The sequence below is a fragment of the Hemitrygon akajei genome, chromosome 6 (assembly GCF_048418815.1).
Source record: "Hemitrygon akajei chromosome 6, sHemAka1.3, whole genome shotgun sequence".
NCBI classification, from domain to species: domain Eukaryota; kingdom Metazoa; phylum Chordata; class Chondrichthyes; order Myliobatiformes; family Dasyatidae; genus Hemitrygon; species Hemitrygon akajei.
The window spans coordinates 36487225-36514146 of NC_133129.1; the positions used below are offsets into that span (position 1 = coordinate 36487225).

General features: G+C 41.1%; 1 protein-coding gene across 1 annotated transcript in view; it reads right to left on the reverse strand.

Annotated features, from left to right (window-relative positions):
* enpp6 (ectonucleotide pyrophosphatase/phosphodiesterase 6) overlaps nucleotides 1-26922 on the reverse strand; it is a 56828-nt gene that overhangs the window by 13787 nt on the left and 16119 nt on the right. The window contains exons 4-6 of the mRNA XM_073048107.1: nucleotides 13199-13340; nucleotides 5528-5707; nucleotides 4643-4780 (exon numbers count right to left, since the gene is read on the reverse strand). Of these exons, the coding sequence (XP_072904208.1) occupies nucleotides 4643-4780; nucleotides 5528-5707; nucleotides 13199-13340 (460 nt within the window). The remainder of the gene's footprint in view (nucleotides 1-4642; nucleotides 4781-5527; nucleotides 5708-13198; nucleotides 13341-26922) is intronic.

The window sequence follows — 26922 nt, forward strand, 5'->3', positions numbered from 1 at the left end:
ATTTAGGCTTGCCAAGTCAATGACAATTGAATTGCTGTCTGAGTTAGTGCATTGGGTATGTGCACAGGCTGGTTAAAAGCTGAGCATTACATACCGGGAAATATTTGGGAACATGAAGTATGGCTGACAGTTTCTAAGTGCCCTTCATATTCTGCATCCAGCTGTCCAAAGTCAATTTGTCTATAGCTACATTAATCTATATTATTGATCCTTAATTCTACAATACTGTACAAAAGTCTTGGCTTTATATACATTAGCTAGGTCTTAAGGTGGATAAGGACCAGATGGACTTCATTCTAGAGTCCTGAAAGAGGTTGGTGAAGAGTATTGGTCAGGATCTTTCAAGAACCACTTGATTCTGGGATGGTCCCGAAGTATTAGAAAATTGTAAATGTCACTCCACTCTTTGAGGAAGACAAAAGTGACAAAATAATAGGCCGGTTAGCCTAACCTCAGTGGTTGGGAAAGTGTTGGAGTCCATTATTAAGAATGAGGTTTTTGGGTATTTGGCAACTAATGACAAAATAAGTCAAAGTCAGCATGGTTTATGTAAAGGGAAATATTGCTTGACAAATTTCTTAAGAGTTCTTTGAGGAACTAACAAGCAGGGTGGACAAAGGAGAGGAGTGGATGTCATTTACTTGGATTTTCAGAAGGTATTTGATAAGATGCCTCACAAGAGGCTGCTTAACAAGATAAAATCCTATGGCATTACAGGAAATGGCTGACAGGCTGGATGGCAGCGAATGGAAATAAAGGGGGCCTTTTCTGGTTGACTGTCAGTGTCTAGTGGTGTTCCTCAGGGGTCAGTATTGGGACCGCTACTTTTCACATTGTTTGTCAATAATTTAGATAGTGGAATTGATGGTTTTGTGGCAAGAATGATATGATGATAGGTGGAGGGGTAGGAAGTGTTGAGGAAGCAATGTGATTGCACCAGGACTTAAACAATTTGGAAGAAAGGGCAAAAAAGTGGCAGATGAAACAGTGTTGGGAAATGTATGACATTGCATTCTGGTAAAAGGAACAATAATGCAGACAATTATCTAAATGGGGAGAAGGTTCAAACATCAGAGGTGCAGAAGGACTTGGGAGTCCTCATGCAAGACTCCCAGAAGATTAATTCACAGGTCGAGTCTGTGGTAAAGAAGGCAAAAACAATGTTGGTGTTTATTTCAAGGGGAATAGAATATAAAAGCAAGGAGCTAATGCTGAGGCTTTATAAGACACTAGTCAGGCCGCACTAGTATTGTCAACAGTTTTGGGCCCCTCATCTCAAAGGATGTGTTGTCATTAGAGAGAGTCCAGAGGTGGTTCACAGGGATAATTCTGGGAATGAAAGGATTAACATATGAGGAGTGTTTGGCAGCTTTGGGCCTGTACTCACTGGAACTTGGAAGGATGAGTTGGGGGAGGAGGTCTCATTGAAACCTACCAAATGTTGAAAAACTAGATGTTGAGAGGATGTTTCCACTGGTGGTGGTATTCAGAACTAGAGGGCACAGCCTCAAAACTGAGGGGTGACCTTTTAAAACAGAAGTAAAGAAGAATTTTATTTTTAAGCCCAAGAGTGGCGAATTGGTGGAATGCTCTGCCACAGACTATGATGGAGGCCGAGTCTGTGAGTATATTTAAAGTGGAAATTGATAGATTCCCGATTGGTCAGGGCAGCGAGGGATAGGGTGAGAGGGCAGGTGTCTGGGGTTGAACGGAACCCAGGATCAGCCACAATGGAATGGTGAAGCAGACTCGATGGGCTGAGTGGCCTAATTCTGCTCCTATCTCTTATGGTCTTGTATGTGCCTTAGACTTTTGCACAGTACTGTTTTTGTCAATGTGGAAAGGAGAGCAAGTTTGTAAATATGGCGGGAGCAAAGGATGCTGGGAATGGTGAGGGACAGGTGGCTGAGGTGTGCCAGGGGTGGGAGTGGTGCGAGCGCAGACATTCCCGGCCCAGAGACACCAGACAAGTTCATCTGATTCCAAACAAATGGATTACAGAATGTCTCTCTGGTGCTTCCCGCTTCCTCCCTTCTCCATTCCCCTTTTCCCAACAATGATACCCCACTCCCTGTCCACTTTCCATTCTCAGTCCCCAGTACAGACCCATATCAGAATCAGGTTTATCATTCACATGCATCATGAATTTGTTTTGTTTTTTTGTGTGGCAGCAGTCCAGGGCAATACATAAAATTACTATAGTACTATCCAAAAGTCTTACGCAGCCTAGCTATATATATGTGCCTAAGACATCAGCACAACACTATATTCTTCTCTTTATGCCCTGTCTCATAGTTACACTGATACAGAAGGGCATTCAATACATTAGGTTCATGCAAGCACTTAACGATCCCCATCACTCCTCCTCTTTTCCTGTGGACCAGCCGCATTTTCTCTCACACATACCCATCAACTGCCTTTTGATTTTTTCTTTTCCTGAAATAAGTGGCAAGCTTCCATAGCCAGTTAAATACGAACGATTCTTTGGCACATGGGAGGAAGCCCAAGCATTTCAGGGAAGTTCATGTGCTTCCAGGGAAAATGTGCAGAATCCACTCAGGAGCACACAAGTCGGGCTGTTTCTCAAGTCCTGAAACTGTTAGGAAAAGCTCTAGCTGCTGAATCACTGTGCCGACTTTCATATGGACAGAGGATGGAACTTTAATATGTTGGACCAATATAATCTAACTATGGAAAAGCTTACATGAATCAAAAATACCTCTGCTTAAATATCTGATATAGTTTTGTGACTAAGCCAGGCAAACATCCCCAAACTAATGGTAAGACCTAATAAACTATCTACATAAATTCTCCTTTTTAAATGAAGGCTGCATATGAATGCAAATAATACCAACATGTGGGGTGCTTCTGGCAATGTCTATTTTTGCTTTAGATTTCTAAAATCTGCAGTTTCCTAAGGCAATGATTCTTGTCCTCACTTACATCTTCACTTCTGTTAATACAGGTTCTTACTGTTTGACATGGTAGTGGCAATATCAGCTGAAGGAATGGCCCACATCTGACGATAGAGGAAACCTCTTACAAGGCTATGAATTAATTTTGCAGACATTTCTGATACAGAAACACAAATTAATTTACAAATTACAAACATTTCTTCTGCTCACAGAATGAACAAACAGTAAAGGAGCTCTCCAGCTCTGTTCACCTGCCAGTATATTTGATGCTTCCAGCGGGAAGGAGGCACAGGAACCTTGGGTCCCACACCACGACGCTCAGGAGCAGTTATTACCCTTCAACCATCAGCCTCCGGAACCAGTGTGGATAACTTCACTCACCTCAACACTGAACGGATTCCACAATCCATGGACTCACTTTCAAGGACTCAACAACTCATGTTCTCAGTATTAAATATTTACTTTTTTTTCTGTACTTGCACAGTTTGTCTCTTGTACATTGGTTATTAGTCTGTAGTTTTTCATTGATTCTGTTGCATTTCTTTGTTTTATTGTGGCAGTCACAATAGAAGGCAAGAAAGTATACAGAGTTTGATAATAAATTTACTGTGAACTTGGAAAAAGATTCTGAGTCTACAGTTCTGGAAGATCCCCCTCCCCAACTGTATTAGTTTTCTGATTTCCTTTGGAGCATCACTATTGAAATCTACATCTTCTGTTCTTTCAGGCAAGGCATTCTGGATCTAAAAAAAGTTTTCTTCCAACTTGCTCATCAAAACTTCAAGAACACTATGATACTGCATTTTTAATGCTCCAAGGAAAATAATCCAAACATGTGGAACGTACAGACTGAATGCAAATCTGTCAGCTTACTATGGAAGTACAATAATAAACATTAGTTTGCCTTCATCATGGAGTGTTTAAGTTACTGGACTAAATGCCAGAGTTCCAGCCTACAGATATAGAGACAAGAGATTAAATTCCCCCAGATGCCATGGTGAGATACAAAGTCATGTAATAAAATGAACTGGAATTTATAAAGAAGCCAGCTCGGTGTTAGGAACCATGAATCAACTATTGTTTTCAAGAGCAGCATATATCACCAACGGGACACAGAGAGGTGCACCGGTTTGGGTTACCCAGAGAAATCGGCAGCAGCAGAACATTGCATTCACAATGTCCATAGGATTGACTTCGATAGCGCAGCATGGTAGCTTTGTGCCTATGGTTTGTGGACAGCCTGGTGAAGGAAACCATTGAAATAGAACTAAAGGAAAAGAATTTTAATGAAAACAAAAGTCTCACTCAAAGTAAGAACTGGAATTTGATTATAACCAAGGTGGCACAGCAGAAATCTGATTGGATAAGGACTAACCAATCAGGAGGGATGGAGTATGGGGGTTTAAATACCACCGGACTAGACATGCCCAGGTATCATCCCTGATGAAGATGGCAGAGTCTGTCATCAAAACATTGGTTATAATTGGTACCTGTACCCAGCTGGAAGCCTGAGAAGAGTTTATTCATCATATACACCGGGAAAGCACGAGATCCTTTTTCAATTGTTGTTTTGTCATAAAACACCATCTGGCTCACTCGTGTCCTTCAGGAAGAAACAATCTGCCTTTCTTCCTACACTAGGCTTTCACTGGCCCCAGACCAACAATAAGGTTCATTCTTATCTGCCTCTGATGATCACCTCCTGTGAATGAATAAAATAATAATACCTCGATAATAAACCATCCTGGTTGAGCGACTAGAGTAAGCGGTGCTACAAATTTTCCACCTTTATAATGGTATCGGTCTGGAATTTCATCTTTCTTGTACACACTCATTTCCTTTACTTTTTTCAGGCTGTCATACACCTGGTGAGATCAAAGAAATGATACTGATCATATACAGTTGGTTAACTTTGGTTCACATTCAATAAACTATCATGTTTTTTTTTTAAATGGGTAACAAAATTAACAGTTTCAATTCAAAACTTTTCTAGATGTGGAGCAATTCATTTTCATTTATAAGAATTAGTCTTTCCATGAAGACCAACCAAGTTGCAGTTAGACTCCTTTGGAGTCGTGTAGACCTGGAGGAACTATTTACAGATTTGGTTTCCTTAAGGAAGAATGTATTTGTCTTAGAGAGGATTCAACAAGTTCTACTAAGTTGATTACAGCGTGTAGCTGTATCTGCAGTGGAAGCACATTTAAAATAAAGTAAGGTTTAAGGAACAACACACACAAAATGCTGAAGGTCAAACAGCATCTATGGAAGGAAATAAACAGTCAACGATTTGGGCTGAGTCTTGATGAAGGGTTGTTCATCAGGATGAGTCGATTGTTCATTTTCCTCCATAGATACTGCTTGACTGGCTGAGTTCCGGCAGTATTTGTGTCAGCTGATCCTGATATCCAGCATCAGCAGTCCAGATACTTAGAGTAATGCAGCTGTAGCTGTAATGCATTTTTGTGATCTTCACACATCAAAATTTACCAAATTTCACATATATATTTTCCCATTGCAAACATTGGATTGACAAACTTACCCAGCATGCATCAAACTGACTAGTATTCAAATTTATCCCCAAGTTCGTTATGCAATTGCTTAACACCCACCTTGTTTAATTTTCCTTCTTGAGGCCATATGCTCACCACACTGCCTCGATCCATCATGACCAATATATCCATCATGCTTACATATTTATCGAGTTCGATAACCTTATTCAGCCAGGAAATGTCTGTCATTCCATGATCCGAAAACAGAATAACATTCAAGTCATTCTGGAGTCCCTTTTCCTGTTAAGTATTAAAAGAGCAAGTTTTAGGTTCAGTTCAACTTTCCACACGTTACAAGGAAATTTGATTTATAATTGTCACATATACCAAGATACAGTGAAAAACTGTTTTGCATGTCATTCATACGGATTATTTCATCACATCAGTGCCTAGAGAGAAAAACATTAACAGAATGACACAGAACAAAGGTTAAAGTTACAGTGAAAGTGTAACTTTCTACAGGGGCACAATTGAGAGCATCCTGACTGCCTGGTATGGGAACTGTACTTCCCTCAATCGCAGGACTCTGCAGAGAGTGGTGCGGACAGCACAGCGCACCTGTAGATGTGAACTTCCCACTATTCAGGACATTTACAAAGACAGGTGTGTAAAAAGAGCCCAAAAGATCATTAGGGACCTGAGTCACCCCAACCACAAACAGATCCAGCTACTACCATCTGGGAAACGGTACCAGAGTATAAAAGCCAGGACCAACAGGCTCTGGAACAGCTTCTTCCACCAGGCCATCAGACTGATTAATTCACACTGATACAATTGCAATTCTATGCTACATCTACAGTCCTGTTGTACATGCTATTATGAATTACTATAAACTCCACATTGCACACTTAGAGGGAGACATAACGAAGATTTTTACCCCTCATGTATGTGAAGGATGTAAGTAATAAAGTCAATTCAATTCAGTGCAGTAAGACAATTAGGTGCAAGGCTACAACAAGAAAGACTGTGGGAACAAGGTTCCATTATATCATGCTAGAGGTCTGTTCAAGAGGCTAATAACAGTGGGGTAGAAGTTGTCCTTGAGCCTGGTGGTACATACTTTCAGGCTTTTGGATCTTCTACCTGATTTGCGGGGGGAGAAAAAAAAGAGACAATACAATCTTAAAATTTTGGAGCAAAGCTGTGGCAAGCACTGGATTCAGGCTCTTGTTCACCCTTTACTTCTGAGTTATCAATTCAAGATGTGACACTTCATTTAGCAAAATCTGATATGTGCTCAAGATGGAGTAATTTCAGCAGGCTCTCAAAAAAAGAAAACATGCTCAAGTGCAAAAATACCTTGGTTTTAACATTTACCCTCACCAGCTGAACTTTTATTTGAAGGTGAATAGTAATGTTCCCCAGGTATTAGTAAAAGGACAATTACTCTTTTTTTCTCACATTCGAAAGCCGTAGTTTCCAAATTTGCAGATGCTATAAAACTTGACATTAATGCTAACAGTGAAGAGAATAACAATAGATTTTAGCTGGATATAAATGGTCTAGTGGAATTTATAGAGACCTAGAAGATGTAGTTTAACGAGAGGTAATGTGAGGTGCTGCCTTTTGCTGGAAAGGTTGCTACTCTAAATAGGGTGCAGGAGCAGAAAGACCCAGCACATGCATGCAAAAATCATTGATACTGGCAGGACAGATAGAAAAAGCAGTTTTAAAGACATATGAAACTTTTAACTTCATTAATGAAAACCTATAGTACAAAAGCAGAGAAGTCATGCTAAACCTTTATAACGTAGCAGTCCAGTCCTCAATTAAAGTATTTATTTCTGGTCACAGATTCATTCCTGATCCAGAAAAAAAGTAAGGACTGGAATGGGGTCTACATTTACAAACATAGATTAGCACGTCTGAGTCTGTTTCCTCTGGAGGAGAAGGCCAAGGGCATAATTCTGAGAACTCTATCAACTTATCAGAAGTCAGGAAGGATTGGATAATGGAAGCCTCTTCCCCTTGGTGGTGCAGTCAAGAATTAAGAGGTCACAAATATAAATAAAGAGGAAGAGAATTAAGAGTGTCATGAAGACGAACCATTACTTTGTCAGAATCTAGAATGTATTGTCTGCAGGTATGGTGGAAGATGTTTCTCCTGTAGACCTCAAGAAGGAATTTGATAAAGATAAGGAGGGAGACCACTTGAAAAACTGTAGAGAAGGACCAGTGGATGAGTCTATACGTGCAAGACAGGTTGAGTGGCTTCCTGCATTGTAACTTTTCTCTTATTCAATGATTCTACCACAAGTAGCAGTACAGCAGTTCACACAGTTGTGTTACAGAATAATGTGTCACTTCCAATGGAAGCATTTTAATACCATGTTTAGCAATACTCTGGAAACTACAGTCACAATATAATAATTGCAAGAGATATGTGAAAAAGCAAGAGCTCAAGTCATACTAATTTTTGCCTCTCAACAATAGTTACAGTCTCAAACAAGAGAAATTCTGCAGATGCTGGAAATCCCAGCAACACACAAAATGCTGGAGGAACTCAGCAGGTCAGGCAGCATCTATGGAAAGGAGACATTTTGGGCCGAGACCCTTCAGCAGGACTGGAGAAAGAAAAGACAAGGAGTAGATTTACAAGGTGGAGGAGGGGAGTGAGAAACACAAGGTGATAGGTGAAACCGGGAGGGAAGGAGTGAAGTAAAGAGCTGGGAAGTTGATCGGTGAAAGAGATACAGGGCTGGAGAAGGGGGAATCTAATAGAGGACAGAAGGCCATGGAAGGAAGAAACAGAGCACCAGAGGGAGATGATGGGCTGGCAGGGAGATAAAGTGAGAAAGGGAAAGGGGAAGGGGGAATGGTGAAAGGAGAGGGGCATTACTAGAAGTTTGAGAAATCAATGTTCATGCCATCAGGTTGGAGGCTACACAAATGGAATACAAGGTGTTGTTCCTCCAACCTGAGTGTGGACTCATCACAACAGTGGAGGAGGCCATGGATTGGCATATCGGAATGGGAATGGGAAGTGTACTTAAAATGGGTGGCCACTGGGAGTTCCTGCTTCTTCTGGCAAATGGAGTGTAGGTGCTCAGTGAAGCAGTCTCTCAATCTACGTCAGGTCTCACCGACATACAGGAGGCCACATCGGGAGCATCAGACTGTTAGGGGCCCTGAATAGTAGTGAGGGAGGAAGTGTGGGGGGGGGGGGGGGGAAGAGGGAAAGGTGTGCTTGGTGGTGGGATCCCGTTGGAGATGGCAGAAGTTATGGAAAATTATGTGCTGAACTCAGAGGCTATTGGGGTGGTAAGTGAGGACAAGAAGAACCCTATCTCTGGTAGGGTAGTGGGAGGATGGGGTGAGATTTTTTTTTGTTTGTTTTTCACACCACTCTCTTTAAACTCTAGAGATTGTTGTGCATGAAAATCCCAGGAGCTCAATAGTATCTCAGATACTCAAACTACTTTGTCTGGCACAAACAAACATTCCTCGGTTAAAGTCACTTAGATCACATTTTATCCCCATTCCAATGTTTGGTCTGAACATCAACCATGTTCAGACCATGTCTGTATGCTTTTATGTATCAGCTGCTGCCACATGACTGGATGATTAAATATTTTCATCAACGAGGTGTATAGCTATGCCTAATAAAGTGACCACTGAATGTAGTTAATTCACAGGCCAGCCAAGATTTTACACAGATATTTGCAATTTACTCAGCCCTTTTAGTCTGTTCTATTATTTAATAAGGTCATGGATAAGCTGATCAGTACCACCTACCCCTGCGAAACTTTCACTCCCGTGCTCATCAGGAATCTATCCAAACATACGTTAAAACAACCAAGGATTCTCCTTCACTGTGTTTCAAAGAGCACAGATTAAGGAGAAAAAAAAATTCCCTCTCTCTGCCTCTGTTTTTAACAATGGTCCCTGGTACTAGATTCTCCCACAAGAGAAATCATCTTCTCGACCTCTAAACAATCAAGGAACCTTAGAATTTTATATGCTACATTCAAGTTCTCTTTCGCTCTTCTGAACTCCCGTAGGTACAAGCCTAAATTATCCAACTATCCCCTCATAAGACAGCTTGTCCATTCCAAGTTTCTCTAAACTGCTTGCAAAACATTTCTTCTCATGGCAGATCAGACTCAAGAAACTGAAGATGCATCATCCTGATCCCATGTCCCAAAGGGGTAGGTTGTGAACAAAACCCACAGAGGATTTCGCAAACAAGATGGAAGATTCAGAAATGAATGTGTCAGAGATGGGGAGCCAAGCATCTGTTAGAGAAGGTACATTCCCCACCCCCTACCTTCTGCCCCCTTCAATTCCAGTTCTGATGAGGGTCTCAGCCCAAACTGCTTATTCCTCTCCAAAGATGCTGCCTGACCTGCTGAGATCCTCAGCATCTTGTGTGTGTTACTCCGGATTTCCACCATCTCTTATGCTTATGTTAGGTCATGTTTGATTTAGGCAGGCAGTATGCTGCAGAGGTTTGACCAAGTTCGAGTCAGAGTAATTTAATTTGGATATTATTCAGGAACACATCAATAATTTAACAGTGGTAGGTTTAAGATAAGGTTGAATGTGAACAATAAGTTCAGCACAGGTTTAAAAATAAAGCTTCATTTCCCAAACTAATACTATATCCATGGCAAGGATTAGCATTCACTTTCAAAAACAAAATTCTTCTCAACCATCTCTGAAGGTGGTCTGGATCTATGTGGATTCACACAATCAGGAAGGAGAATAACTGTTGCTACCTACTCTCCCACATTCACCGTCCAGCTAAATATTAATCAGGTGGCAGAAATCGTGCAGTGTATCTCTTCACAAAGGAACTGCAGTGGCATCAACAACATGTGCACAACACGCAGGCTTTGCATTGAATGACATTGTCAAACTGACAGCACATTGTATTTAGGTAACCAGTGTGAGGCCACATTCAGCACCAGCATCACGCAGCTTCAACTCTCTGCTGGCAGCAGTACAACTGCAAATGACGCAAAGCAGAATTTAAACAGTTCTCCTTCAGCTCTTTTCTGGCACTGTTAACACAATTCACATTTCAACTTAAGTATAGACCCATCACTGCTTGGCCATAGGACAATGTGGCACTGAGATTATCCGGGGTCAATAGATATTACTTTGCTTTATGGGGCTGTCTCAGAATTATCTCAACAGTATAACAGAAGGCTTGAATCATTATTTCATTGCTGAGGGACCAACTTGGTTTTGTTTCCAATAACCAAAATCAGTCCAATTCAAAGACAGATTCTGCAGATGCCAGAAATCCAGAGCTCGCTCGCTCGCTCACACACACACACACACACACACACACACACACACACACACACACACACACACACACACACACACACACACACACACACACACACACACACACACACACACACACACACCCCCCCACCCCCCCCCCCCCCCGGTGCTGGAGGATCTCAGCAGGTCACTGAGCATCTACAGAAAGGATAAAGGGTCAATATTTCAGGCTGAGTTCCTCCAACATGTTGGTGCAATTCAATGTGTGATAGAATTATGGAATTGTTATAGTAGACGTCAAGACCATTCAACCCACTGAACTGAAGCCAGAACTAACAGAACATTCCTATCAGTCCCACACCCCTGCTCTTTCTCCATGTCTCTGCAAATTATTCTTTCTCAGTTACCTACCCAATTCCCATCTAGAGACAAGAACTGATTCTGTTTCCACCATCCTTATGGGCAGAAAATTCCTGACTGCTAGCTACAAACTTATTTCATGCACAACTCCCTAGTCAAAATTTCAAAATTGGTGCCACAAATCCTTGAACCATTAGGAACAATATTGCTCTATTTAACCTATCAAAACTTGCCATGATCTTGAACACCTCTCGACCATTCCTCCAAGAGAACAACTCTAACTTCTCTAATTTAAACTTGTAGCTGAGATCTCTCACTACTAGAATCATTTGAACAATTCTGTTTCCACAGTCCTCATGGGCAGTATACTCCTCTTTACACCTTTACAGGCAATTCTTCTCTGCACCTTTTCAAGCTCCTTTTTATCAATTATGGTATTGTCTGCACTGTTGTAACTATATGTTAACTATAACTATATGTAACTATGTGGTTTTGGGTAGGTCTTGTAGCTTTAGTTTTTGGTTTGTTGGGTGGTAGAGTTGGTCTCCTGACTTGGTGTGTCTGGGTAGTCTTGTTTTGTCTAGTGGGTTTGGAGCTCCTTTCCAGGGAACGCACTAAGATGGTAGCGCAATATTAATACACAGCAGCTTCTTCAGACTCTGGATTTGGAGATTGCCAAACGTTATGTGGATTTTCTGGTGTAGTCTGTTTTGTCGTGTGCTTTTGTGATATCATTCTGGAGGAACGTTGTCTCATTTTTTAACTGCATTGCATTTGTGGTTTCTAAATGACAATAAACTGAAATTCAATTCAATTCAAGTGAATAGTGAACCATGGAAAGAGATAGCATAGACATAGATTAGCATTAGAGATGCATTAGTTAGGAAAGGAAAATCAACATTGAATTGAAAAGCTTGTGTCTAACTAAATGGCGTATTTTGTGCTAATCACAAGGAGTATGAATGAGGACAGTGAAGGTGTGTGTGTGTGTGTGTGTGTGTGTGTGGTGGGGTGGGGGGGAGGTGCGGTGCCTAAGACTTTTGCACAGTGCTGTATTAGTCAAAATGGAGCAAAGGGCAAGTTTGTAAATCTGTTGGGAGCAAAGGATATTGCAAATAGCAAGGATGGAGTACCTTGGGAAGGGTGTGGGACAGGTGGCAGAGGAGTGCCAGGGGTTGGGGTGGCACAGGTGCAGACACACCCAGTCCTGAGACACCAGGCAAAGTCATTTGATTCCAGACAACTGGTTTATTGATCATTACGGTATGTCTCTCTGGTGCTTCCTGCTCCCTCCCCTCTTCCTTCCTCTTTCCCAACCATGACTCCCCTCTCCTTGCCCCTTTCCCTCTCTCAGTCTGCAATAGAGACCCATATCAGAATCAGGCTCATCATCACCTACATATGTCATGAAATTTGATATTTTTTAAAATGAACAGTAACAAAGAGGACAAGAGAAAACCTATTAAATAACAGTATAATTTGAAATGTATGTCCACAGGTCCCTGAATAACAGATGGACTGATAAGAAGTTACAGAGTATTCTCTCCTAAAGATAGGAGGCATAAAATCAACCTGGTACCGTGGACAATCCTGCTCACCACATCAGGGAAGGATATAACAGCACTAGGGAAAGTCTGCACTAGGGAATTATAAAGATTTTGCAAAGGCTGGAAAATTATGCAATGAGAAAAGACCATCTAGGCTGAGCGGAGCTGATTTAATTGGAACAAGAAATTTGGTGAGAGAAACAATTGATCAGCATAGATGGGTTGGGCAGATGGGCCTGACTCTACTGAGATGTGTAAAATTATAACAGGCTAGATGGTGAGTAGGTATCATTACTCCAGGGCAGAGAGGATTCTAAATGATGTATTGGCAAAGAGCATTCGAGGAAAAATAAATTCATTTAAATGTGTGATGAAGGTCTGAAATGCCACAGGTAAAGACAAAGCTCTCATTATGTTAAAAAGTAAAAGGCTGAATACTTAAAAAGTCATAAATTGTGTAAATCAATTATACACAAAGTCAACATTACCTATGAGGAATCTGAAACCGAGTGATGCTTCTTCTGATGAAGAAGTGAGTTTCACAAGAAGGACTGTATACGTTAACGAAGCAGCCACATATTTTCCTCACCTTAATTTTCACGTTCATTTTTCTTAAAGTCTTATCCAGTGCTTTGGTGGCTTCCATCCTCTGCTTTGACAGGGGGCCAAAATGGTGACCTTCAACATCGTTCCGTTCATAGTACACTGCAGCCATATCCGCTTTCCCTTGCCTAATCAAACAACAAATCACCATTCAGTAAAGGCAGCCTCCTTCTTAGCACGTACGATTCATTTTCCACAATCACGTATCATGCCAATTTGCCACAGTCTTAAAATCTTAAATGTTAATTTTGGGAATGCTTCAAGAATGGGAAGAGGCACCACTTCCTGTTGTTATATGTTACAACAACAAAAATTCTGGCAGTGCCGCAATCTGATCTGGATAGACATTTTTATTCTGCAGAGAGAGGCACCAAGTTGATCTCTCCATGACTCATTTGTAGTTATGATGCCAAAAATGAGGAAATGACAAAAATCACAAATAAATGACCAAGAACCAAACCCTTCATAAATCCGGCTTAATTTTGTGAACTGGGTCACTGTGATTTTAGAATTTGATTTAGAATTATTAATGGATCTTAATTATTCTCATCCTGTTTATATGACTACTAAGATACTGCTACAACAGGTTACCTTCCTGTGCCTTTCAAATCCTGTTCAGTAGGTCCATTTAATATCAGAGAAACGTACATAATACATATCATGAAATTCTTTTCTTCGCAGACATCCATGAAAACAGAAGAGTGCCCCAAAGAATGGGTGACAGTTAAAATGTTAGAACCCCGTAGCCCCCCTTACTGCCCCCCAAAGCAGCAACCCTCCACCACCCCCACAAGAAGCATCAGCACCCTCCACCCACCACGCAATAGATAAGCCCCCCCAATAAAGACCATGATCTACAGTACACCAAAAACAAATCGTTCCACCGACAATTCAACATGCCACAGGCTCTCACTCTCTCCCTAATAAAGGGAAAACAGAGGTGTCCCCTTTCACAGAAAGAGGGCAGACATAACAAAACAACTCTCCTGTTTACGGTGTTAGAAGTTATCCCATTGTTAACATTAACACTGTTCCCCTTAGTGGCTGAACAAGGGAAGAACAAAATTACCAAGGCTCCTTACTACAGCATACTTGTGTGTGTGTGTGTGTGTGCATCAATGTGTTGGGTCCAGGTTCAATCCTCAGAGATGTTGACACCTCTTTGCTGACTGGTGTGTGCATGTGTTTTCACCTGTCTTACCCTTTCCTAAGTCCACAATCAGTTCTTTGGTCTTTCTGATGTTGAGTGCAAGGTTGTTGCTATGACTCCACTCCACTCAACCAGCTGATACATCTCACTCCTGTATGCCCTCTCCTGACCGTCTGAGATTCTGCCGCCAGCAACGATTGTGTCATCAGCAAATTTATAGATGGTGTTTGAGCTATGCGTAGCCACACAGGGTGTAGAGAGAGTAGAGCAGCAGGTTAAGCACACATCCCTGAGGTGCACCAGTGTTGTCAATGAGGTGGAGATGCTGTTTCCAATCTGCCGACAATTTGACGGATTGTGGTCTACTGATTAGGAAGGATATTACAAACCAGGCTACAAAATAATGACTTTCTTGCTATCAATTTTTGCTATCAAAATGCAAGATAATAATGGTGAATAGGATTAATTTCAAATTGTATGAATATCTATAAGAAGAATAATCTGTAACATTTTATTGAGGAGGGAAGAAAGTAATAGCAGCCTCTTATGGCTGGAGGGATTAAGCTCTGTGCAAACTCTAACAGTTCCCAGGGGCCAAGGATGACCTGCCTGCACTGTGTTCTGAAGTGACTGATGAGGCCAAAGTAGGAAGCATAAATTTGACTGCAGATAGGCGGGGGGGGGGGGTACCTGACAAGAGGGAAGGGTGGCAGTTTGTGACATGGTGCACTCTTCCAGCAATTTACACAGGAATTCTGTGTGCTCCCAATGCATGGACTCAAGGACTGGCAGCATAGCCTTAAATCATTCAATCAAATATGCCGATGGTTTACGGTTATGGCTTAGCCAACAAGCAGACTACCCATCAGTGGAGTCCTAGCAAAGAAAGAGTTACAGTGGAAGTTTGGTAAATATCGCAAGTTGATTCAGGGACTGCGTATAGTGGTACAAGACATCAGAGCTTGCAGTGCAAAGCAGCACAAACCTACAGAGTCCTTTGAAAAGACTGATTTTTTTTCTATGTAGGCCAATCATGGCTTTTTGGATGAGCTTAGCATCATTTCCATGTCCCTCCACATAGATTTGACAAGGCCTCCTCTTCTTGTGGTACTCAGCAGAAAGAACAATGTCCGCATTAAGCTATAGAATTCTGAAAATCAGTGGGAAAGCTGTGCAGATGACTACTACTCGCTGTGAGCTAACTGGTGCACAATTAGCCATTTGTGTGCATGGCAAGAGCTTGCCAGCTGAGGAGAGAAACAAACAAAGGCTGTTGCTAATGACCAGAGCAGAATTGCAGGGCTTTGAGTCCAGCAATGCAATCCAGCACTCACTGGTTACGTTCAAACCAAAGTTTTCCAAGGGTGCTTGGCAGTACAATTCCCCGAATTTTTTTTTATATATACAAAAGCACAACCAATAATTAACTGTTAAAACAGTGCTTTTGAGAAAGCCATCAGCTACAGCAGGATGATGATTTTTAAAAGCTGCACTGGGAAACAAGAAGACACTGTGCATATGTTACAGGTGGCTCACTTGTATACCAGAGCATAGTTCAATGTGAAAACCATCTGTGAGAACAGAAAGGTTTTGGCAATCCAAATAGGGTCCAATGATATTAGCTGTCCCAAAGGCAATGACTCATACTAACAAAAATGCATTGCTAACTCCAGCATCTTAATCAGTTCTGTCATATTACTGCACCAAGGCAGAAATCTTGTCCTCACTCACCCTTACAACAGGACTTTCCACTGAAGGATCACCAGATCACAGTAGAGTAGCGGTTTGCATGACCTTCTTACAGCTCAAGGGCATCGGAGTTTGGAGTTCAATTCTGGCACCGTCTGTAAGGAGTTTGTACATTCTCTCCGTGATCGCTTGGGTTTCCTCCCACAGTTCAAGGACATACTGACTAGTAGATTAATTGGTCATTGTAAATGGCACTGCAATTAGGCTAGGATTATACAGGTGAGTTGCTGGGTAACACGTCTCATTGGGCTGGAAGGGCCTGTTATGTGCTGTATCTCTAAATGATAAAAAAAAAGTCATGAGCAGGAGCAGAACTCCTGCCTAATTCTCCACTTGTGGCTAGGGATCTCTGGGCAAGTTATTGATTCTGACCATTGTCCCTAACCAGAGTAAATCTGACAGCTTTGATTAGATGATAATACCATCCAACACATCCTACTCCCTCCTTATGCTCTCTCTGCATGGACCCAACCACAGAAACATTGTACTTAATAGAAAAAGACACAGGCTGAGTAGTTTATACAAATGGCTCACCTGCTCGCTTCCAAAACTTCTCAACTCTCTATCAAAGAACAAGATAGACAATGTGACAGAACACAATCCATTATCTGAATAGGGCCAGTACAAAGGGACAAAAATTCCACAACGAAGTAAAGTGACACCTCATTTATCAGCTGAAGTTTTCAATTCTTCCATCACAGGTAGAATGTGACTATAGTTTGTAATAATTGACTTTTCATTTGATGTCCATACCCTGAGTATAATTAAGTGAAAATGAAGCACATGAGTGGTCGGGTACTCTATGATACAGCTTAACTTGAATCCAAAATATTTCATTTGCTCATAACATTTAATATAATATCAGATTGGAAAAGCAATATAACAAGGAAAACTGCCCTATTCTCCTATACTTTCAGCTGTACAGAAAAGGGGCTGTGATTTTACTCTGTAGTGGTTAAATGATGGAACTGGTAACCCAGTGGTCTGAATCAGCTTCATGTCCACTACAACTGGGAAATTTAACTTCAGTTAATTCACTTCTGAAACTGTTGGTTTGTTAAAAAATCCAAAGGATTCATGAACATCCTCAAGGGAAAAAAGAACTGTGGTGCCCTTAACCATTCTGGCTTCATTTGATACCAAGCCCAAAGTAGTATTTCACTCTTTAAAATGGCCAAAATTCCATACTTTACTGTCAGAGCACATCGTGGGTTCTCAATAGTACCGTGTAAGTAAAGTTCAAAGTTTAAAGTAAATTTATTATCTAAGTATATATACAGCACCATATACAACCCTGAGATCAATTTTCCTGTTGGCATACTCAGCAAATCTATAGAATAATATCTGTAACAGGATCAATGAAAGACCACCTAACTTGGGCATTCAACCATAGTGCAGAAGACAAAAAAATGCACAACTATAGATATAAATAAATAATGAGAACATACGATGAAGAATCCTTGAAAGTAAATCCATTGGTTGTGGGAACATTTCAATGATGGGGCAAGTGAAGTTATCCCCATTGGTTCAAGAGCCTGATGGTTGAGGGGTAGTAATTTTTCTTGAACCTAGTGGTGCTAGTCCCCCAAGTCTCTTGCATCTTCTACTTAATAGCAGCAAGAGAGCATGACCTGATGGATGCTGCATTCCTACAATGGGACTCCAGGTAGATGCGCTCAATGGGGGAGGGCTTTACCTATGATGTATTGGGCCAAATCCATACTTTTTGCCGGATTTTCCTTCAAGGGAATTGGTGATTCCATGCAGCCAGTCAATATGCTCTCCACTAGACATCTATAGAAGCTTGTCAAAGTTTGCTGGATCTCCGCCAACTCCTAAGGAATTCGAGGTGCTGCTGTGCTTTCTTTGTAACTGCACTTATGTGCTGGGCCCAGGCCAGGTCCTCTGAAATAGTAACACCTAGGAATTTAAAGCTGCTAGCCCTCTCCACCTCTGATCCCCCCAATGAGTACTGGCTCATGGACCTCTGGTTTCCCTCTCCTGAAGTCTATCATCTGTTCCTCGGCCTTGCTGACATTGAGTGAGAGGTTGTTGTTATGACATCATTCAATCAGATTTTCAATTTCCTTCTTATAGGCTGATTCATCACCACCTTTGATACAGCCCACACCAGTGGTGTCATCAGCAAGCTTGAATATGGTTTTGAAGCTGTTCTTAGCCACAGTCATAAGTGTAAAGTGAGTAAGGCAGGGGGGCTAAGCACACAGCCTTGAGGTGCACCTGTGTCGATAGAGATTGTGGAGGAGATGTTATTGCCAATCTGAACTGACGGGGGTCTGCACGTGTGGAAACTGAGGATCCATTTGCAGAAGGCAGAATTGAGGCCAAGGTCTGGGAGCTTATAGATTAGTTCTGAGGGGATGATGGCATTGACTGCTGAGCTGTAGACAATAAAGAGCATACTGATGTATGCATCTTTGCTGTCCAGATGTTATAGACAATAGACAATAGGTGCGGAAGTAGACCATTCAGCCCTTCGAGCCTGCACCACCATTCTGAGATCATGGCTGATCATCTACTATCAATACCCAGTTCCTGCCTTGTCCCCATATCCCTTGATTCCCCTATCCATAAGATACCTATCTAGCTCCTTCTTGAAAGCATCCAGAGAACTGGTCTCCACTGCCTTCCAAGGCAGTGCATTCCAGACCCCCACAATTCTCTGGAAGAAGAAGTTTTTCCTTAACTCTGTCCTAAATGTCCTAAATGTTCCAGGGTTGAGGGAAGAGTCAATGAAATGGCATCTGTTATGGACCTGTTGCTCTGGTAGGCAAATTGGAGCATTCATATGGAGTTCATAAGTAGATTCACTTTGAGTGCTAACATGATATGACCACATAGGGGCAATAAGGGAAATGGTTCTGCTGATATCCTGTATATTAAATTTTAAAAACAACAGCATACAGCAAACCCAAAAACATAAGAGATTCTGCAGATGTTGGAAATCTTGGGAAACACACACACACACAATGCTGGAGGAACTCAGAAAGTCAGGCAGCATCCATGGAGTGGGACTGAACAGCCCAAGACCCTTAAACTTCTTCAGGGTAGGCCTCCCTGGAAGAGACTGTGAAGACGTTTAAATCTTCCCTTTGACAGGAGTTCAGTGAAAGCCACTCTCACTGTTCCTCTTCTATGATCTCCTATCAGATTCCCCCTTCTCCAGCCTTGTATCGCTTTCACTAATCAACTTCCCAGCTCTTTACTTCACCCCTCCAACCCATGCCCCCCCATTTCACTTCGCACCTTGTGGTTCTTCCTCCCCTCCCCCCACTTTCTTACTCTGACTCATCTTTTTTCTCCCCAGTCCTGATGAAGGGTCTCGCCCCGAAACATCGACTGTACTCTTTTCCATAGATGCTGCCTGACCTGCTGAGTTCCTCCAGCATTTTGTGTGTGTTGCTTGGATTTCCAGCATCTGCAGATTTTCTCTTGTAGCCGGTATGTAAAACCAGGTGAGGGTGAAGATGGGTGGGTGGGGGAATGGAGATCGAGTAAGAAGCTGTGGAGGTGATAGTAAGAAGAGATAAATGGCTAAAGCAATAGGAATCTCAGAAGAGGATAGTGCACCATGGAAGTATAGAAGAGGAGCACCAGAGAGGTGACGGGCAAGTGAGGGTCAAATCACCAGTTTATTCCCTCCATGGATATTGAGTTCTTTCACCATTATGTGTGAGATGCAGAAAATCCAGCTCTCTCTGGTGGGTATTCGTTTTTGAAGCAATATTTCTTGTGCCTGGATGCAAACACCAGCAGTCAAATACAAATCAAATTTTCAAAAGATGATTATATAGGTGGATTTTGGAAGCTAAAGCTGGAAGTTAAATAATACTGAATTCTCTAGCTAGCAACTCCAGTGCAATTGCTGTATGCTACTTCTGAATATGTGTATGTGAAGGAAATGCCAATTTCTCAATTTTCTTGGAACATAAATTGCATTTCTACAGCTGTTTTAGATTGCATTCTGACAGCAGTCAATCTCATTGAGCTGAGCTGCCCAAGTCTTGAAGCAAGCAAATCCCAAACTAGGTCATCACACAGCACTATATTAATCATCCGCACAAAGTACAGATGTTTCCAAGACATTACGTAATTTCCCTGATGACTTCTTCTAATTGCTATTTATGCCTTGCATTCATAGCATCTCCTTTCACACCATATCAATTTTTGTATATGATAAAAAAACTGATTCCATTTCAGCTTTAACATCTGGGAGAATGCAAACATGCCATCCCTGTGCTGATTTGACAAACTTCAGCATGCAAACTTAGACAACATCTTCAATTTCACCATGCAGCTGCATTATTCCTTGACCTTTCCCCTGCCACCGTTGTAAAATCATAATGCCACTCCAAACTGGAACTGATAAGCCCTTGAGATATGTCATTCATTGGGGTTCACAACCTGGAGTCCATGGACCCCTTGCTTAATAGTATTGGTCTAAGGCATAAAAAGAGTTTTAGAATTCCTGTATTAGACAGACTCTGTTACATGCTGTAGAATAAATGGCTGCCTTCTTTATCATGACACCCAAACCACTGGGCATGCTCAGAACTAGGCACGCTTAAATCAACCATGATGGAATGACAGACTTGATAGAGCAGGTCTTACAAATTAAATACACTAAACTTAGCACAGCAATAACCAAAATGCAGTCTCTGCCTTTGCAGGATTTGTAATTACCTTATTCGTTATATCAATTTGTCACAAAATCTGTCCAATATGAAAAATATTTCTGCTTCCGTGACGAATAGCAACAAAGACTTTTAGGATACAAAGCCACTGGCTGTTGCATCAACTGAAGATATTTAGTTTCTACTTCTGTCTTGACGTTATCCATTTCAGATTCATCAACAGTGGGTGACGTTATCACCGTTGCCACCATTATCCATCCTCATTATTTTCAGTCAGGCCAAAGGACCCGTTTCCATGACTTTATGTCTCTAAATGCAACATTGACCATCATCACAAAACAAAAACAGAAAAGCATACAAAAAGTAGTGGATACAGCTCAGCCCATCACAGGAAAATACCCCACCACCATTAAGCACATCTACAAGGAGTGCTAACACGAGAAAGTAGTGAGGACACCCACTATTCAGGCCATGCTCTCTTCTCACTGCTGCCATTAGGAATGAGGTCCAGGGGCCTCAGGAACAGTTACTGCCCTTCAACCATCAGGCTCCTGAATCAGCATGGCTAACTTCACTCACCTCAACAATGAGCTGATTCCACAACCTATAAATTAATTTTCAAGGACTCTATAACTCATGTTATCAGTATTATTTATCCTTTTTTTTGTATTTGCACAGTTTAACTTCTTTTACACATTGGTTGTTTATCAGTCTTTGTGTTTAATTTTTCATTGAAAGTATTGTACTGTGAAGCCTGCATGAATCCAAGGGTAACGTATGGTACTTTGATAGTAAATTTGCTTCAAACTTTTGAACTTTGAAAACAAAGGATGGAACCTCTGTACAAATGCACAAGGTGCTAGGGAGACCACACCTGACTACTGTGAGTAGCTTTGGTCTTAAGGAGTGGTAAGTCACCAAATTGCCTCCTGTGTTTAAGGAACTGTCTTATGATAATAGCTTGAATAGTTTGGGCCTATAGTCTTGCAGGGTTGAGAGTTAGGTGTTGAGGGAGCTTAACAAGCCAGGTGATGAAAGGAGGTTTCCCCTTGCTGGACAATCTGGAACCTGGGGTCACAGTTTCTGAAAATAAAGTCTACTTATCAAGACGGAGAAGAGTACAAATTTCTTTTCTCAAAGAATCACGAGAGTTGTGGAGGCCAAATATATTCAGTCAAGATGGATACATTTTTGGTTCAGTGGGGAGTGAAGGCATAGTGAAGTTCAGAGCTTATTCAGAACAGTCGTGACCACATTGAATGGCAGAGCAGGGTCACAGAGCCTATTCCACTTCCTGTTTCTTGCATTCCACAAAGCCATGACTTCTCCCTTAATGCATATATGCATATTTTTCACAACTTCATGATGACATTTTTGAACAATGCCTTCTCCTTCTTCTTGTTTTACAGAAGTTGGCACCCAGCTTAATGGTACATTACCGCCACCTTCAGCCTTCCTTCTTTGGCCATCCTAGTACCCTATTTCTGCTTATCCATCATATCCTAGTAAAAAAACTCTCTATCCCTTAAGAAAGCTAAAAGTACCCTGACCTGTGCTCTCTCACCCATGCCCAGTAACCCTTTTAATGTGAATTCCTGTACCCACAATTCCCTTAGATTAATTCTCATCATCTCTCTCTGTATCCCATACTTCCTGCAACTCAGAATTACATGTTCTACTGACTCCTCTTCCTGACATTCCTCACACAAACCTGACTGGTGTTTCCCTATCAATTTCAATGTTTTGTTCAGTGCACAGTGCTCCAGCCTTAACCTAGTCCACACAGTTTCCTCTCTTCAGTATCCACTGCCTACCCTAGTGTCTGTAACACTCTTTTGTATTTGATATTAATGCCTCCCTTTCCCCTCTCTGTCCCATCTTTCTTGTCACATTTGGATGATTTTTCCCCCCCAGATTACACACTTAGCCTCTGCTTTACTGATACTAATGTGCATTTCTATATTTTCTTTCTTTAACGCCTTTAAGTGGGTACTTCCAACAATGTTGTACAATGTCTGTGGCACATTCCATTACTGCAGTGGAAGGAAAACATAATTACCTTACAGGCACTAGACTGGTGAAGGAATAAAAGAATGTGGACTTGTTGTGGATACATGGAATTAGTATTGATGAGCACAGATGCTGGCATGAACATGGGCTGAAGGGCCTAGCCCTGGGTATGACTCAATAACACGTAGGGGCTATATGTCAATATTAATCAGATATTATTATTATTATACACGAGACACAAGCTTAACAATGACCCATTAACTCACAAGTAGTAATCAAACAGCATCACTTGAGAGATATAGTTTAGAATCTTGACACAGTCTCTTCTTTTGACACTTACACAAAGATGCTTTTTATACAATGTAGTATCCACTTATAGGTTAAGGGCATTGAAACCAACCACTATGTGTGACACTCTGGGTTTGCACCATTATAAACTAAGTAAGGGAATATAACAAATGAATATTTGTTACATAGCCCCACATTGAAACTGCCAGAATGAGATCGGGGAGGATTAAGTGGTCGTCCTGTCACTTAACACACAGTTAAAGACAGATTTGTTCTGTCAATCGATATTTGGGGTGTCTTATATCTAGGGAGCCATCTGTCAAAACACTGATAAAAATGTATTTATGGATATGTTCTCAGAAGTTTTCAGATCATCTCAGGTGTTTGAAGTCATCATGTCATTTAAGATGTACTCCCATTGTAAATATATACTTTGACAAAGTTACTTTTATATATCCAAAATGTTGAGGTAAACCATGTAAATAGAACTATTAACACAATATTTAATCACCAGCTGTTATCTTTAACTATAAAGCCTCAATATAGTTTGAGCTTGTCTTAAGAGGAATTCTCCAGAATGCCTTCTTGCCCTGTTTAATAAAGCCCTTTTGTAATGAGCAAGTGGCTCACTGACTGTCACAGCAACTCACCATGGATCAATGATCACGTAGCATTAGACCAGAAGTAGGCACAATTGTGAGCTTGTTGCAAACTTTATTCAAATCATGCAGTATGTGTGTGACATCACTAGAAGGTGCATATTATATAACCAGTTGCCATCTTTTGTGACTTTGCTGTTACACGTAAGTATTGAACGTCTTGCTTCACTACAACTTCATTTTGCCTTGGACATGTTCATCTTCACGTTAATCATATGCTATTCTATAATCTTTACTACCTAACAATTTGGTCTGACATAGGTACTGTAGTGATCCCTATGATGTAACTGTGATTCTGTAAACTGAGTATCATAGTTCCTGCAATTACATACAATGCTGTGTCAACATTTAGGTTTAATTTGCAATTAAACCAAATAATTGTCAAAGGTGTGCACATATAAGGAAAAAATTTGGTGTTTCTTAAAAGTAGGACAACCAGCCATGGTCAAGTGCTCTGATAAATGTGGGGAGCAACACTTGCATACTGATGATTAGCAGAATTGTTGTGGCTTCAATAATCACTAACTACATAATGAGGTCTATGTGGTGACGTCGAATGCACCAAGATTAAACTGCCAAAAGATGGTTTAATTTTCCAAACTACTTGTACCACTTCAACTTAGCAGGTCATTCTGCATTGCAAGGATAGCAGTCAACTGCAAAACAGCACAGTCCCTAGTTCTGTGTTTCTCAATGTGCTTCTCTGTGGATAGGTTCTGCCATGTAAATATAATCTAAATCCCAAGTGTATTTTGTGGCCTTTCTTTCATCTCTGAAATCAACACTGATCTCCCTAACCAAAGCAACTTGGAGCAGTTTGATATGCTTTTCAGACACTCTTTGAAGTTGTTTTTATATGGATCTTTTCATAATCTTTACTCTCAGCTCTTAAAACACATCTGTCTCAAAAGCACATTCAGCCACCAAGCAGCATGTGCAGTCAGTGCAGCTTTTGTTTCTTTAGTTATTTTGATTGGTATGCTAGATAATCACGGCCTAGAAATGCTCGATATTTCTACAATAACATAGTATAACCCAAATGTTTTCCTTCTTGCACAATCTGTGATTCCAGGTTCTGTCACGGACATTTCAAACTTGCAGATATGCTTTTCCCCCAACGGTTCCTGATCCAGGATGACCCAGCGTGCATGTCAAATGGCACAGAGTTAGACATCACTGTGGTCATCTGAACAAAATGCAAATAAGCAGCTTTGGTCCACAAGATACATTTCCAATATTATTTGATTTGCACACACCAAGTAATTAGGTTAAGATTTGGAATTCACTGCCTATTCACTAGCTGAAGGCTTAACCTACAAATCAATTACAAAGCAAGCAGCAAGGAATATAACTCATTGAACTAAAATCAGCAGCAATAGTACACGCTGAGTGATACACAAATCAGCAAATGCACTGCCACCAGTTTAAATTGCAATGTTATTTGCAATAACATTAAATTGCAATGTTATTTGTATGATGAATAATAGAATTTCACTACTCCATGACACAGAATAATTAGTTGTTTTCATTATTATCTCACCAAATATACAGTCTGTGTCAATGAGAAAGCAGACTCAAAGAGAAAATGCACACAGTATTTGTAAGACGTACAAAGAGAGCATTATCATTTGATCAAACAGTGTAAATTATTCAATTCACAAGAGTTCAATTTTCATCCACTATTCAGAAAACATATTACTGCTGGATATTTTTACTGGGATCTTGACTACTCCATACATACCACGGCTTCTTTGGTGGCCCTGTGTAATTCACAAGTAAAACCTGTTCTTTCGGGTTCAGCCATTGGCCTTAGAAACCACAAGAGCAAAACTCAAGCTCCATTTGGACTCACCTTCCTCCATGCCTGCCATGGTCTCCTTTCCCCTTCACAGTGGTCTGCATGGAGAATCTACACCTCACTATGGATTACCTTGTTCTAGTGAACTGCTATATCTGTTTGTTTTAAGACTTGCAGGATTCCTCTGTCATAAAACAAATTTTACTGAAAAATATTTGAAATATAGATTCATAGAGCATAGATTCTGCCTAGTCTTATCAACCTGCAGCTGGACCGTAGCCTTCCTTACCAGTCTCATCCATGTACCTATCCAAATTTCTCTTGAATGGTGAAATTAACCCTGAATCTACTGCTTGTGCTGGCAGCTTATTCCACACAGTTCTCAGCCTCTGAATGAAGTTTTCCCTCACGCTCCCCTTAAACATTTCACTACTTAGTCTTAACTCATTACATCTACTTGTAGTCTCACACAACCTCAGTGGAAAAAACCTCATATACTTCTATCAAATCTCTGCTCCATCTTCTATGTTCTTGGGAATAAAGTCCTAACCTACTCAAACTTTCTCAATAACTTAGGTCCTCAAGTATTGGCAACATCCTTGTAAATTTTCTCTGTACTGTTTCAATCTTATTGGCATCTTTCCTGTAGGTAGGCGACCAAAATTGCACACAATGCTCCATATTAGGCCTCGCCAACATCTTATCCAACTTCAACATAACATTCCAACTCTTGTACTCAGTACTTTGATTTATGAAGGCCAACATGCCAAAACTTACTTTACAACCCTATCTACCTGTGACTTCACTTTCACAGAATTATGGATCTGTATTCCCAGATCCCTCTGTGCTACTGCACTCCTCAGTATCCTACCACTCACCGGGTAATACTTACCCTGGTTGGTCCTCCCAAAGTGCAACACTTCACACTGTCTACATTAAATTCCATCTGCCACTTTTCAACCTGTTTTTTTTCCAGCTGGTCTAGATCCTGCTGAAAGCTTTGATAGTCCTCCACACTATCAACTACACCCCCCAGTCTTGGTGTCATTCACAAATTGCTCATCCAGTTTAACACATTAGCAGCCAGATCATTGATCTAGATGACAAACAACAACCGACCCAGCACAGATCCCTTCAGCACATTAGAATTCACAGGCTTCCAGTCAGCAAGGCAACCATCTCCAACTACTCGCTGGCTTCTTCCATGAAGTCAATGTCTAATCCGATTAACATCTGAAATGCCAAGTGACTGCAACTTCTTGACCAACCTCCCATGGAAGACCTTGCTAAAGTCCATGTAGACAAAATCCACTGCATTGCCTTCTTCAACTTTCCTGATTATCTCCCTCAAAAAACTCTAAGATTGGTTAGTCATGATTTACCACGCACAAAGCCACGTAA